This window comes from Anticarsia gemmatalis, chromosome 14 (genome assembly GCF_050436995.1).
Source record: "Anticarsia gemmatalis isolate Benzon Research Colony breed Stoneville strain chromosome 14, ilAntGemm2 primary, whole genome shotgun sequence".
NCBI classification, from domain to species: domain Eukaryota; kingdom Metazoa; phylum Arthropoda; class Insecta; order Lepidoptera; family Erebidae; genus Anticarsia; species Anticarsia gemmatalis.
Genome location: NC_134758.1, coordinates 7637708 through 7653513, shown reverse-complemented (window position 1 = coordinate 7653513; position 15806 = coordinate 7637708). Strand labels below are relative to the sequence as shown.

Genomic DNA, 15806 nt, shown 5'->3' with positions numbered 1-15806 from the left:
TTTTTATATTCATGCAATACAATCAATTAGATTAACAAAACGTATCTAAAGGATTGCAATAGGAAGTCATAAAGTAATTTGATTACCATCGTCTGAAGCCAGATCACAATTTACGTTTGATATGTACCACTATCGACTTTTGACAACCGGCCAGCAATCGCGAAATAAAAAAAAGTTGAATTAAAAAAGGTAAGACTTTTTTTATGAAAATGTGATCAGCGCCTCTGACGGGCATCATTGGAATTATTTTTGCAGTACATTTTAAATGTCAAATTCACGATACTCAATTGTACCGACTGTAGAGAATCGTGCTACTGCTCAGTTCAATGGCTGATCATTAATATGTACTTTCTCTGTGTTAACTTTGCATGTAGATAAGATATTAATGACAGTGTCTGGGCTCTGTTTGTCATACTTGTTTGTATTTATCAAACCCAACTTTCCCAGTATAACCCGGTTCCTAGACTGCTGTAGACTTGCATTAGACTAATGTAAGTTAAAGTTGCACATTATGTTTCTACATATTGTTGTGTTATATAACTTGCACATTAGTATTGTATAAAAAACTGTGTAATATACTGGCTGTACATAATTATAATTGAAGATAAACGCTAGATCTTTCATTTTCGCGTGTTTTATTAATTTTTGTCGGAATTTTTAATTAATAATGACTACCTCCATGGCGCAGTGGTTTAGGTCGCCACGCCGATACCACTGCAACGGGAGGTCGTGGGTTCGATTCCCACACGGAGCAATTATTTGTGCGATTCACAAATAATTGTTTCGGGTCTGGTTGTGCTTTGTGTCCGTTGTTTGTATGTTTGTAAAAGTCCCCGCGACACAAGAGCAATTCTTAGTGCGGGAGTTGTCTTTTAAAAAAAAAAAAAAAAAAAAAAAAAAAAAAAAAAAAAAAAAAAAAAAAAAAATATATATTCCTTGCTTTTAACACATTGTTTAATCCATGTCAAATTTTAAAATGATACTCTTACCGAAACAGGTGCTATAATACTGTTTGAATTATTAAAAAAAAATACATTTAATTATTAAAATGTTCTTTTATAAAATAATATTTTTCAAGGTGAGTATAAAACACACGAAACATGTTTTTGCTGTTCCACACATAATTGTTAAGAATAATTTTGAATTAAATATTTGCACAGTTGAAGTCCTCTTACACTGTCTTTTCCTTATTAAAATAATATAGGTATTTCGTATATTTATTTCACCTGCTCTGTATGTGCCACGATGAGTCTATATCGTTCAAATAAGTTACAATTTTTATTACACTTTATGTCACCAGTGCCGTAGCTTGGATATCAATAAAACTGGACTTTAGCTCGAAATTCCTTAGAGTTTTAGCAGTTCATACGTTTATTTTATAATTCTAACATAAGCCGACTTCAAAGCAAAATGTTACCTGTATATTACATATCATCAATGTATGCAAAAATACACATTTTTTTGATTATCTCAAAAAGTATTCGCTGGATCTGTATCAAATTAAATGGAATAGAAATCAAAAAAAAATTCTTGGTTCACCCAACACTGATCTTACACCTTTATATTTCCCGGCCTCCTTTAAATAAGTACTAAACTAGTTAGTGGTTATCTATTAACCAGACGGTCAGCTCAGGCTTGTAATTAAAAAACTGTCAACTGATGAAAAATATTCGCATGAAAAAAAATAAGCTAGGTTATCGAGATAAGGCATGTAATTTATGTACCTATGTTTAAATAGAATACAGTTTGCCTACCGGCATTGAAGCAAAATATACAGACATTATGTAGAAACTTGACAACAGGAATAGACAAAAACAAATGAAATAAGCCCTTTACAGGAAAATACAAGGGATAAATAATTCAATAGGATAACCAGTATTCATAGTAACTTGCATTTTGCATAATAATACAGTTCAATGAATAGAAACATCTATCATGTGGTAATATCGGCGAAAATACGAGTACGTCGCGATTCAATGCACTGCTATTTTTACAAGCTCTTTTTATCATAGACCACACAGGCTCTATTTATTGCATTATCAATTCTTGATCAATTGACATAATAAAGTGTTATGAAACAGAAAATCAAATGATAAAGTTCTCGTTTCAGCAATTATCGCAAAGATACCGCAAATAAGCATATAGATAGGCATTCAGGGATTTTGGTAACGCACCGATTTTCCGGCAATTTTGACTAATAATTGATATATTTTTGTCGTGCTCAGTAAATTTGGAAGGCTCTTTCACAAGCACCTGCATGAGAATGAGCTTGAGATAAGTACTCTAGCATCGACGTCAACGCACCATTGTCAGTAGTTGGCAACAATGCCCGAGATATAGTTGACAAAAACGCCCGTGTTGTCTGCCTCTCGTGTCATTCACCCGACACTGGAAATCGATGTTTACATCTGCGAGTTTAATCGATTCGACAGTCGAATCAAAATTCGAATAAATCGACGTTTATCGCCATCATTCATTTCTTCCACATTAATTGCGATTAGTGAATCGGTCGTGCGTGACCGAATAGAATTAGCAGTTCCAGAGGATGGTCGGCGAGAGATTTGTAATGAGTTTGGTAGGCGTGCCGGTGTAAGCAGTACACTGCCATACAATGCGGGCTCACCGACAACAGTCAGTTCTAAACAATGAGACGTGAATACTATAATCAGTATAAAAGTCGGTTATGAAAGCTCTTACCTCTTGGGCACACTAATCCGCCGCTGCCGGAACAGGTGGTCCATTGTTCCTGCGCTCGTCTTTGTCTTTACACTTTAGCTCGGCCTCTCCCACACAAATATAGGAAATTACTAACTTTCACTTAATCTTTAAATGTTTGTTCCGCAGTGTCCACAACTGTTTTTTTTTAACTTATGAGAGTATCACTGTGTCCGCACTGGTCCACTTAAACGCTTCGGTGTTCAAATAACTCTACACGGTCTAGTGGTGTCGCGGCTTCTCGCCAGTGACCAGCATTGTCTGAAACATATTAAAACAATTAGATTTTTTAATTAATTATAGATAATTTATAGTGTACTATAAATCAAGAACGATAATTGACTGTAACGAAAACATTTAATATATGTTATAGCGTGATCAGTAATTGTATTAAATTAGTTTTAATCCTAATACTCTGTTATTTATAAACGGACATATAACGTTTAAATTGAAGCTTGTTATCATCATCTCCAACCCCTTACCGTTTTTTTAGCAATAAAATATTTTGAAATAATTTATTTTAAGTCATATGTAGTAGGTACTATAGCAATAAACCTACAATGTTATAGTAATATCTAAGAGAAAATACAATGGATTTAATTGATGGTATCTACTATCTAATATAATTTTGGCAACGATTACAGCGCGGGAGAAAGTGATGGCGTCGGATGCGCAAGCGCCGCGGCGCGCTCTCCTCTCGCTGCATTAACATTTATCTCGAGCACGGCTTCAATAATAATATCATTCATACTATAAACCTTTTTATTTAATTTGCAAGCTTATTGTATATTATGTACTTGCCTTTGTTTGGATACTGTTAAATACTTTATTCAATAAGAGTTCTTAGGTTTATTGAATGAGATTAGATAGCTCTATATTAAAGCTTATATATGTATTAATTTTTAAAATAAATAATAGCTTGATTTTATCACGCGCATGGAAAATTAATCAAACAATGTCATATTAACATTTTAGAAACATGTAAACGGAGTGTGCCTTTTAATTACTCACGTCGCGTGATGTGTGAAAATTATAACTTTACGCATAAAATATTTTGCCGCTATAATTAAATTTTGATGAATCTATGGACCCTTTTAAAAAATTCTCGACACTCGCAAAAGTGTACATACGATAATATTTATTGTATTTATATTTTTACGCAAATACGATATATTGGACATTTACCTTACTCACTAAAAATAACTACAAATACTATAAAAAATATCTGCCACTAAAATAAAGGAAAACCCGGTTAAACATAATAACACAATTATTTTTCCTAATCGCAAAAAAAAATACAGTCACGCTATTACTTATACGGATGTAACGTTAAATATTACAAAAAAACTTTGATAATAAATTCATAAATACGTACTATTATTTTCAAGTATATTTTTTTTTACTTCACAAAACACAGATAAATAATAGAGAATTACTTTTTGTTCGGCAGATTACGTTCGCGCGACTTTCTACGAGTGCGTGCAGTAGAGAGAGGGTCGGGTACGTGCGGCCGCGGGGCCTCTAGCCGGAGCACTGCCACTCGCCCCCTACTGAAGCCAGTGAAGCCTCCGATGCACCACTCAATTGTACAAACACTGAACATTTCATAAACTCTACAGTTTTATCATTATTCATGTTATGCGTATCGCTGTATAAACTGTCACATGAATACAGTTTAAAACGTGTAGGTATTTGGGTTGATAGGTTTGTGTGATGTACGCTCGATTTTTTGTGGGATTTCAGGAGCTTTGAATTGTAATATGGTGAATGTGTATTTATACGATTGTTAGTGTTTTATAATAGAAACTTAATAATTATCATTAACTTTCATTATAGTAAAAATGTAACCTAGAATCAGCTAATACTTGTAATGATTTTTAGAAATGTTAAGTTGTGGTAATTAAAGACGTTGAAATAGTGAATTATCTATTAATCATTATTATTCATATACATAGGCCCTTCTCCCATAAGAGTAGTCAGAGATTAAAGAACACCACTTGCTACGATCCCTATTCCCTGCTAACTTCCCTTGCTTTATTCATATCCACACAACTTGTCCTACAGGATAAATGAATTTATTTATACATAATTATTTTTTTTATTAAGATTTATACGTTCAGTTATTAAAACTATACAAACATCTGTACTATAAACAATTTGTCACAAGAAAGACATCAACGCATTTATCAAAGTTTTCAGGGCGTGCATTTAACGTCGCGTAAAAAACGAGATATTACAAACACACGGTGCGAATTTAATAACACTTCACAAGTACTTCTCAAGGTAATATACAGCCTTAGTAACTGTAAAATGTATCGGGATCTATGTTTACGAGTTGTTTAACTAAATTAAATAATACTACCTACTTATTATAAAACTACGTATGAACAAATAGGTGTGAATTAATAATATACAACGTGTTCTAAAAAAACATTTAATAGAATCTCCTGTCTAGATGTGTCAGTCATTACGGACAAAGGTGAAATTATCACATTCACATTGCGTGCTTTGGTTACACGCGAATAATAGGTAATGCCGGTGATGCGCCACACCTAGGCGGCTTTGAGGGACAAAACTAATCTAGTTTTTGTTTTTCTTTGACAGTAAATGTTATGTTTAATTTAAAATATAGGTAGTTAGGTTTTGTTCGAAACTTAATACGTTATAATGTACATTAATTGTCATCGATCGTGTAAGTAATCCTGAAATCAAAATGTTTAAAAACTTAAGTCTGTATGACTCGGTCTTATAGGCATAATGTTTTCAGTTTTACACGATTCAAAATATTTTATTCATTCAGGGTTATTCATATATTAACAATTAATTCATATAATAACAATAACCTGTAACGCTCATAATATATGACATTATGCAGGAGTGCTAAGTTTTCAAACAACTGGCTCGTTTTTCACGGAGCTTTTCTTTAAGCTTAGAAACCTCACTTGTTACCAAGGGAGGTTTCTAAGCTGGTGTGGAGTAAGGTGAGTTATACTAAATAAGTAAATATCTACTAATTTACTAAAATCAGTTATCTTTCATGTGGATAATATACTTACAGCTTTGACACAGGTGTTGGCTTTCTCGGCATTTGAGTACACGATCCACATTGGTAAATTGAATTGAATGTCTAATTTTATATTATTTTGTCATCAATAGGGTACTTGTATAGTCAAATAACTCAAAATCTGAAAGGAGAACGGATTGCTTTTACTTCTTTTAAAATTAAGATAATTCGTATTTTCAATTTACGATAAGCCCGTCGTTTTTTATTGTCGCACACAACAAAAGAGAAATACTAAAAAATCATACGTTCTTTTTCCATTTACTTGTGTGCGCATAAACATCGCAATACACAAGTTAACGGTCACTTCAATTATTAACGTACCCACCTATTTTTATAACTACTAACTACCAATGTTCATCAAATAATAAGTGTATTCATGTCGCTATCCTGCCAGTTCTGTTATTAAATACTCGTTATTGTCTATTGCCTTGAGCACCTAGACTCTTCCTTCTACGCTTCAATGTTTTATACTGCGACCGTTATATTCAAATAAGCTCTTTTATAATTTCTAAAATAAATTCCAAATTAAACTTCAAACTCAATGTTTTTAATACAAAATGAATCGAATAAGATATAAATTCTAAAATTGACGGAAATAAATCATTTTAAATTATGCATTGCATTTGACAGTTGTCATCATTGATCAGTCTTCCAATTTTTCCCAACACGTATTTAAGATATGTATATAAAACTTTTACTGACTTTTCCCATGTGTGGACAGATAAAAACAATGGAATTTATGTAAATGATTAATTATTTCTCACTTAAATTTCGCAACTACTTTGGTACATTTGCAGACATCTACCATTATTTGAGTCACGCGACACAGAAACTTTTCCGTTTCACTTTTCAAAACACGAATATAAAGATATTTTCATGCTCGTGAAAGTCGTTTGTTAAACGACTTCATGGCATTATATTCATCCTTTTTTGTTACAATCATTGTTGCCAAAAACTATTAAAGTTATTTACTTCGCTTCCAGTACGATGGAACCGGGTGATTTTTAGGTTACTCAAATGAGTAGTCAGAAGGTAACTACGTTTAATTAGGTACGTCGCTAGCTTTTCGCGAGGACTGCTATCAAATTATTTAAAAATTGACAAAATCTCACCCTGGTCTACGATAACTGAAACATTTAAATCTCGGGTAGCATAATTAAATCAATCCCTTTTTATATTCAGTGAATTAACTCTTCATACAGTTAGTCATAGGAAATCGCCGGGTCAAGTTGAGCCTGGCTTAAAGATGAACAGGTATATACTTAATGTAAGTTTACTATGTAAGCATGTCGTTCAAGGGCTCATAAAAGGTTTATAAATTCTTTATAACGCGTATCTTAGCTGCTTTGAGGACATCATCATTACCCAATAACATTTTAGGTTTAGCATAACAGCTAAATTTCACTAAAATATTCATAGGAACCGGATGAGATAAAACTAGATTAATACCGAAACACATTAATTAAATTACTAAGCTATTTAAATAAATCAGTCTTAATCGATTGTTACGTTTCACAGGACACGAATTTCAACCTTAGAGAAAGTAATGGTTACGAGAAGTTAGTTTATACCGCTCCTCGCAGATTACCTAAGCACTAAGCAGGTTTATATGTTTGAGCTGACAAGCTGAGTGCCGCTATAAAAGACTAATCTACAGTGGCAAGATTTCACCTCACACTTTCCTTCTCATATGTAAAAGCTCGTAGATGTGAAATACACACTTTCGTAGGTAGACCGCGGGTGACAACGACATATAGCATTTCATTCTAATCGAGTGTCGTATGAGACGGGTTTCACGGCTTTTCACCCTGTGAAATATTTGCACGTTGATCTAGATATACAATGTATAAACCACAGCCATCAATATGAGGAAATCCGTTTGGATCTGACTGTCAAGATTTCTTATTTCTACGTAAGTATGAAGTTAGGAAGTACCTTAAAAAGTCGATACATAACCCAGCATTTTTTTACGGTATCTTATGCATATGTACAAAAGCTTACTGACTGTGGCGTCATGGCGTGTCGGCAACCATTTACTAGACAATTATAGTTAACTACATTAGGGTAGCCGAATGATTATGGGTTGTGTAACAGCACACTATTCATAGACACATTAGCTAGCAAAAAGGAAACTACAATAGATACACCGTACGCTAACTCAGTGACAACGATATCAAGCTACTGGGGACATAGGTAGGTAGACGTATCTACTCTTAGAATAGATAATATTTTGAGGGTTAATGGAACTGCAATTCAAGTTAAATGAGTTTGTAAATGATTTTAATAAACTGTGTTTAATGAGCCATATCATTGCCGTTATCTATAGTAAGCGGTAACCATCCCAAAAACCAAATGAGTTGTATTTCACACTTGTTAGGACTATCAGGAGATATGAGTTCTGCGTGTAGGTGCGTCACAGGCGGGTTTACTGACTGTGGAAGGTGCGTTCCCTATAACAAAGTAAGCTACATATCACGGATGGAATCATTATTAAAGTAAGACAGCCTAAAACGAATAATAGCCAGATAGGTATCATCAAGCTAACATTTTATTTTATCTAAAACCAAAACATAATTTATAAACAATGTCGCCGGTATTAGTACATTACACATATGTTAACTAATTACAACTGTACTAACAATTAGCGTCATGTCTGCTACACTAAAGTACGGTAGTAATTACTACACTGGCTTTTGCACACAATTTTGTTACAAATAAGGGTAAGCCGGTTGTAGTACGCAATCCGCGTCGCATCCCACTTCCCACACACGACACACACACTTAACGTCTTCTAAACAACTCATTAAACCTCATTACGTTGCGAGAGTCACGTGAAACAATGAGTTCCTACTTAAAGGCAAACTCTCTTCTCAAATGCTCCTCATTGATGATCTTTAAAGCCTTTATGTTCTCTACTTGGTTATAATATGTTATATACGTGCCCGTGTATGATAATGCAGACAGTAGGTACCTACATATTCTAAGACTAACTTATTAATATTTATAAAAGAAACATCTAATAATACTGCCATTCCGCAATCACTGATGCTCAACATTGCACGACCAAGTATACTTTTTTTTATTTCTTATACATTTATACAAATATTATTAAACGACCTTCCCAAAGCAGTAGCTCAACATGACTGTGTCTTGTTTGCGGATGATACCTCAATAATCATCACTTCCAAAGATGAAGAAAAATTTGAAACTAATATTAATAATGCATTAAAAGATATAATAACATGGTTAGACTTAAATAATTTAAAAATTAACATAGGAAAAACTAACATAATTAACTTCAAAACACAAAAAAGTAGCAACAAAGAGCTAAATATAACATACAATAATCAAAATATCAATCAATTACAAAGTACTACATTCTTGGGTATTATTATCGACCAACACTTAAAATGGACTGAACACATTGCCAGCATCTGTAAAAAAAATAACAAATTTGTCTTCGCATTGAAAAAAGTAAAAGAAACCACTTCCATGCATGCTTCACTGATGGCTTATCATGCATATGTTTGTTCTATAATTCGCTATTGTATAGTTGTGTGGGGACATTCAATAGATAGTACAAGGATATTTGTAGCACAAAAGAAATGTGTACGTGCAATATTTAACTTGGAATGGCATGAATCTTGTAAGCCTATATTTAAAACACACAATCTTTTAACAGTACCCAGTATTTATATTTATGAAACAGCTAAATTTGTAAAATATAACACTCACCTTTTTGAAGTGAAAAATAACAACAATAAACGAACAGTCACGCATTCATATTTAAAATTACCAGTGCCCAGACTTGAAATGATCCGACATAGTTGTGTATATATGGCGCCATTAATATATAATTCTATACCAAAAAGTATAACGGAATTACCGTATAATAAATTTTGTATTTCACTGCACAAATGGCTGGTACAGGAATGTTTCTACTCTATAAATGATTTTCTAAAGAAATACGCCACTCAATCTTACCATTTTACTAACACTTTGTAAGGAAAAATATTATTCTTTATACCCTCGATTTGTGTAGGTGTTATATGTATAAAAAATAAGTTTCAAATGTTTAGAATATATTTAATTTAAGTTTAAGTTTTATATAATGTTTAATGCCTAATATTTGCATGTCTTAATGACAAAATATGTGATACTGTATTGTTTTGATAACCAACTCTTGTACCATATTTTCTGCGAATAAAAATAATTTGAATTTGAATTTTAGGTTTTTTATTTTTATTGCAACAATTTTACTAGCTGGACACATACGTTTTTAAACTTTTTTATTGATTTAGTTTAGTCTGACTGGACTGCGTCTGTGGTCTGGTTGTGTATACGGTGGCTGGTCATGAGTTCTGTAGCCCTACCATGAGTTGGCGTAGTTAAAAACTAGAGTAGTTAACGTGAGAACGCAACTACAACAGTGGGCTCAAATAGGGAAAGAATGAACGACAAAGCCAATCTACATTCACTGTTGTTTAATTTAACTGCACGTTATTAAATATGGCGACCCATGGTAGCAATTTTGGTACCTTAACTATCCGCTAAAGGCGCTGTTCGAGTTTTACGAGAACTACAGTGTCTCCGGGAGACTATAGTTACCAACTCATGGTAGCGCTACTGGATCTGATAGTACGCAAGTGGTCGCAGGTTCGAACCCAAGGCAACACACCAATGACTTTTCGAAGTTATGTGTGTATTAGAAATAATGATCACATGCTCCAACGGTGAAGGAAAACATCGTGAGGAAACCTTGCATGCCTAAAATTTTTTTAATACATTATTTGAAGGCATGCAAAGTCCCCAACCCGCACTTGGCCAGCGTGGTGGACTCAAGGCCTAACCCCTCCCTCATTACGGGAGGAGACCCTTGCCCAGCAGTGGGACATTAATGGGTTAAAATTATTTATTTATAAATAGTAGCCTGAACTTTATTCTAAATATTTAAATCAGATCGGAATGTTTACACTTTCAGATAATATGACAACAAATAACAATAAATGTTAAAAAAACCAATTGCTATTTTCTTCTACAATTATGATAGCGCCCTACATAAGAGCTTGCGAAACTATCACGTTGCCAAACTGAGAATGTTTTTTGATTAGTCCTTCATAACTGGGAAATAAGTAATAAAACAAAAAGAAAATTTAAAACATTTATTTTGATCGCATTGTGGCAGTCAATAGTACTAGACCTTACAAATATATGTCACTTTAACACTTTACTGTGTGATGCGTAGTATGTTTTATAAATACGGTTTAATATGTACACACAAAATATACTTTAAATAAAAAAATAATACAACCATTGAAAAGTTAGCAACTTATAAAACAAACAATTGTGTCTTAACACTAGCAGCAATTAAAAAAACAACTAGGTAATTAAATATTCCTTAATCCTAAAATCTGTTCACATAAACATTATAAATGGAGATCGTATTTAGACTAACTTACGAAAATCCTATCATTTTAAAATGATAGTAATATGTATAGCTAGACAAATATTATAAATACCCAAGTTTACCTCATCTGTTTATTTGTAAAAACGTTATTACAAGTTGTATACTTTGATAAATTTACAGCTTTTTATAACTATGGGAGCCTAGTCTGTTACAAATCAACGCAAACTGCAGAATTATCCGAAACCCTTAATTTCTTTATGTGAACAGACAGTGACGTGGTCGACTATTGAATATTGAAATTTAATATAATAATATTATTATAAAAACCCTTGCCTTTATTTACTCAAACACTCTCACTCGGAAATGAAAGATTTAATGGATGGTTTCTCTGCTATAGGACAAGTTTACAATGGTCTATACATAGCCGGAATATAGGTACGGAAATGTATAAAACGTCTGCTGAAATCTTTCAGATATTATAACCAATAGATATAATCACGATGTGAAACCGACAACCATAGACACTACTATATTCTTAGAAGTATTTTTTACTCTGAAGTTGATTATAATAGACACCAAATCTTATTGAAATACAAAATTAGTCATGTAGAAAGATAGTTTAGGAGATATAAGAGGAGACCCATTTTGTGTTTTGACTAGACAGTTGCCATATCACACGAGCCTCAAGATTGTCCAAGGCGTAAAAAGTAAAACCTGTTGGCTGGTTATATACTATGTGCTTAAACATGCAATGCTAAACATAGCATGCAAAACAGTGGCTAATAAGGTAACTTAAATGTTACATAACATAGGTAAGCTTATTACAATCGTAGGTAAATTTGATAGTTGACTACATAAATTATTTTCAAACCTTAAGACATTATAGGTCTAATAAGGTTAAAATATGTTATAGTTTGATGAACTTTGAATTGCATATTTTATCTAGTTGTACTTTAAATACACATATCTAAAAATACTAAATAGTAGAAATATTGAGAGTTAAATTATAAATAAACGGAGTATTTATAAAACGAAAGCAGCCTAGGCCTCCTTTTGGCGTTTATTTAGTTTCCGGGTGCGTCAATATTTTCCCCCAGCCAATGTAGACGAAGATAGTTGAGTAGGAGTACATGACGCCATATTGCGGACCAGGATCCCGGCAGTGTCTCTTCACTGATGTCGGTGAGTCTTCGGTGACAGAGCGCGCAGGGTTATTCACGCCCAGCTCACCATTGCCGTAACATCCGACTATCCGAGTTGTTGGGAACGCTATACGGAAGTATTGCTGTTCCCACTCGTGCTTTTGGTCTCGGCCCACGCAAGACATCTTTATTGCCACACTGTGCTCGAAATGTGGGACGCTTTTCGAAAACTGAAAAGTAAAAGAACTTTCAAAATTCTGGATTTAGGAAAGAGGTTCAGTGTAAGTAAAATCAAGCCATTAGCCCCCGGTTTCTAAGGTACATTTAGCGGCAGTTTATCTATTCAATGGTGTTTTTTTGTATGAGTTTTGACGCTATTGAATAGATAAACTGCTGCTAAATGTACCTCAGAAACCGAGGGTAGGTTTGTTCCAGGAAATAATTTTGTATATTAGTTCATACCTTATTAATGGAAGCCTGCATCTTAGCTTTACTCCAGTCAGATGATTCCAAAATAAATGAATACATACTAAAATTCGAGAGTTCATCTTGGGGTATATTTTTAGGAACAGAAAACATTCCTATGGATATAAGATTTTCACTGGTAAAATCTTTGCCCATGTTTATTCCATCTATAGCATCGTTGATATCATTCTGATCAGAAATGGTGTCTTCTACAATACACCCTCCAAGAGCATATGGGACATCAGGTTGCCTATAAAAACAAAAAAAATCTCTCAGTTATTCACATTACCTAAGCAATGTAATTATTTCTGTCATAATTTTGGAAGGAGATTCTGTTCGCTGGAAGGCTAACTCTCAAAATAAAAAATGTTCCAAATATCATTCTGGTCTAGAGTGATCACATTAGAATCTCCAAAAAAGAATCAGTTAGATACAATCTCATTAGTTAAAAAAAAGCTAATGCCAGCCAACTTTAAAAAATTGAGCATCATTCAATACTTACACTTTTTTAAAATGGTTCAGGAAAATAATTTCCTCTACTGAATGCAACAGAAAGCTATCGTTAACATAAACCAGCACACCCTTTATATAATGAGTCTCAGCCAGCTTATTGACCACATTATAGAAGTCTTCTTGTATCTTACTGACAGACTTTATATTAATGATAGTGAACTCAACATTAGGTATAGCTGGTATATAAATCCCACCAATGAAAGGGTGAGTTTCTAAAAACATCTTATGCCTTATAGCATTCTCCCATGTTTCCGAGTGAGGCAGTGGCATGTATGATAAATAGCATGCTTGCATTGTGAGCATGCAATTCTTAGGAGATGTCACTTGTTGCTGAATCATATCAATGACTGAAATTAATTTTATTTATTAATACACACACATTATTTGCTCAAATGCAGTACTATATTGTTTCACAGACAGTAAAAAATTAATACTAATCATGATCAAAAGCCATTATTAATACACAATCACTATAAATGTTAAGCCATTGTAACACTATTGACACATGAGTTATTTATAAAACAGGTGCAGTTATGGTTGTCAATATTTACTCACGATAATGTTGCTTTTCACAAGCAGGCTCACAGGGAGGTGGTACAAGGCTCTCACATTGGCTACCTGTTACATAGCCAATACGATTTGTAAAAGCAAAGACAGCCAATGGTTCGGTATAAAAATTACTTGATTTTAAAAATCTGATTCCATTCTTTATATTGCACAATCTTAAACTGATAGCAAAATCCACAGGAACCAACTGCTCCTTCTGCAGAGCCAGCACGGCAGAGTGCCACATAGAACACACATGCTTACATAGTGATTTATCTTGCCATGTTAAATTACTTATTATTTTCTTAGCTATAACATAGTTTGTTGTAATTTTGTTCAACAAACTCTGGTCACAGTCAAGGGGTTCCACATCTCTGCACAAATCTTTCTTTTCCAAGTAAGCAGCAAAGTGTTCTGGCAAAGGGATCTTCACACATCTTATTTCATCTTCCGACGACACACTCCCAGCACCATTATCATCAATATCTTCCTCATACATTATTTATTTTATTTTTTTATCTGTTCATAAGACTTTAATATTTATTCTACCACTTTATACAAGTTATATTTCTGTTACTATCTGTCCTTCCGCAGACCGATGAAGCGGATCTCCTTTGAGTAACGCTAATATAAAGCAATAAAGATATAAGAAAAAGAATAATAAATAGTAACCAATGTAAATCATAACATCTCTTAGATGTTTTCTGAGCTGCCCCCTGTTGTGAATCTCAGCGGGATCAAACGCGCCTAAGTTGCCCTGAGGAACAGTGAGATATTCGAACGACAGCCATATGAACATAGGCAGATTGAGAAGGAACAAAATGATATGGCCGTGGAACAATAACATAAACGTTATAAAAGAATGAGCGATATATTTCGGTAATAACCAATAGTTTAATTTATCGCAACACTCTTGGGCATTTAAATAATCGCATTCTAGGTCTGATAGCGTAATTATATAGTAAATTAAAAGAAATAATATAGCACCGTTATCGATTAGACCAAGAAAAAACAACAATGTTTCAGTAAATATCATAACTATTTTTTACCAATTTGTACAAGGTGAGAGAATTGCGATGGCAAGAATCGTTATATGCACAACAGTAATTTTCTGAACCAGATGCACTGTAAAACTGCAAACACACTGCAAATAAATTATATTTTATTGGTGATTGATCTGCTCAAAATTGATAGATAGGTTAATTTGACATCTCAGAATAAATTTATTGAATTTATTTTGCGAAGTGCTGCCAATTTAAAAATGCTGTAATGGCAAGTCACTAAGTAGGGCTACTATAGCTACCTAAAAGGAATTAAAAGATTAACGCCCTTGGCCCACGATAGCAACACATAGCCTTTACGAAGTGCCTACCTTGATATACTAAATATTACGAAATAAAGAATACATGTAATATTATAAGAAGGGATCTATAGGCACTAATACTTGTCAGTAGCGTAAACTTCCTCCATCGGTATTTAAATACCTTTTTTTTTTGCGTCAGGAAAATGCATTGCTGCATGTCCCGCCTCAGGGAGGAAAGCGGGGGTCTGTCGGGCTCTCCCACCGGCAAGGCGTTCCGGCTAACGTGGGCATACCGCCTAAAAACCTGACGGTGTTCCTTCTACAGTCACTATAAGGTGGCCAGGACGCGGTACCTCCAATCGGATACTCCGCGTCCCAGCCGGTGACGGCCCGCTTTGGATACGGGCCCTACTTCGAGCGGGGGCGGGCATGAGGATTGCCCATAGCTCTCCACTTCACGGGGGTGCGCCAGGAACACACAGCGCACTCCCCACCTCTCGGACCTGTTCCCTGTCCAGGCGACGGAGCGTTCCGCCTCTGCCGCCCACAGGTCCGCGTCACGGGGGCCGGAGATCGTCCCGGCGCCTACGACGCCCAGTGCGTCTTGCGCGGGATGGGAGGGGAGCGTTTATTTCTCGCTCCTGTTCCGCC

The 15806-nt window shown here is 34.4% G+C and overlaps 3 protein-coding genes across 5 annotated transcripts in view; all 3 read right to left on the bottom strand.

The window, feature by feature from the left end:
* Positions 1–4308, bottom strand: part of pip (heparan sulfate 2-O-sulfotransferase pipe) — a 74191-nt gene extending 69883 nt beyond the window's left edge. The window contains exons 1-2 of one of the 3 annotated variants that reach the window (XM_076122672.1): positions 4152–4308; positions 2698–2976 (exon numbers count right to left, since the gene is read on the bottom strand). In XM_076122672.1, coding sequence (XP_075978787.1) covers positions 2698–2741 — 44 coding nt within the window. In that variant the 5' untranslated portion in view covers positions 2742–2976; positions 4152–4308. Of the gene's footprint in view, positions 1–2697; positions 2977–4090 lie in introns of all 3 variants that reach the window. The other 2 variants (XM_076122673.1, XM_076122671.1) reach the window with 2 other exon arrangements.
* Positions 4309–10927: 6619 nt separating this feature from the next.
* Positions 10928–15071, bottom strand: LOC142978334 (uncharacterized). The gene is made up of 5 exons (XM_076122733.1): positions 14902–15071; positions 13862–14371; positions 13296–13653; positions 12791–13043; positions 10928–12558 (listed from the first exon to the last, which is right to left on the bottom strand). The coding sequence occupies exons 2-5, from the start codon at positions 14349–14351 to the stop codon at positions 12247–12249; spliced, it is 1413 nt and encodes a 470-aa protein (XP_075978848.1). The 5' UTR covers positions 14352–14371; positions 14902–15071; the 3' UTR covers positions 10928–12246.
* Positions 14415–14904, bottom strand: cnir (cornichon-like protein). The gene has a single exon (XM_076122734.1). It carries the CDS (start codon positions 14886–14888, stop codon positions 14415–14417), a length of 474 nt encoding a protein of 157 aa, XP_075978849.1. The 5' UTR covers positions 14889–14904.
* Positions 15072–15806: the final 735 nt, after the last annotated feature.

Excerpts from the sequence above, each read along its gene's own strand:
- LOC142978334 (XM_076122733.1), bottom strand. The coding sequence starts at position 14,351 with ATGTATGAGGAAGATATTGATGATAATGGTGCTGGGAGTGTGTCGTCG. Across the intron at positions 13,044-13,295 it reads CTGAACCATTTTAAAAAAGT|GCAACCTGATGTCCCATATG; the intron begins GTAAGTATTGAA and ends TTGTTTTTATAG. Across the intron at positions 12,559-12,790 it reads TGCAGGCTTCCATTAATAAG|TTTTCGAAAAGCGTCCCACA; the intron begins GTATGAACTAAT and ends TTTACTTTTCAG.
- cnir (XM_076122734.1), bottom strand. The coding sequence starts at position 14,888 with ATGATATTTACTGAAACATTGTTGTTTTTTCTTGGTCTAATCGATAAC.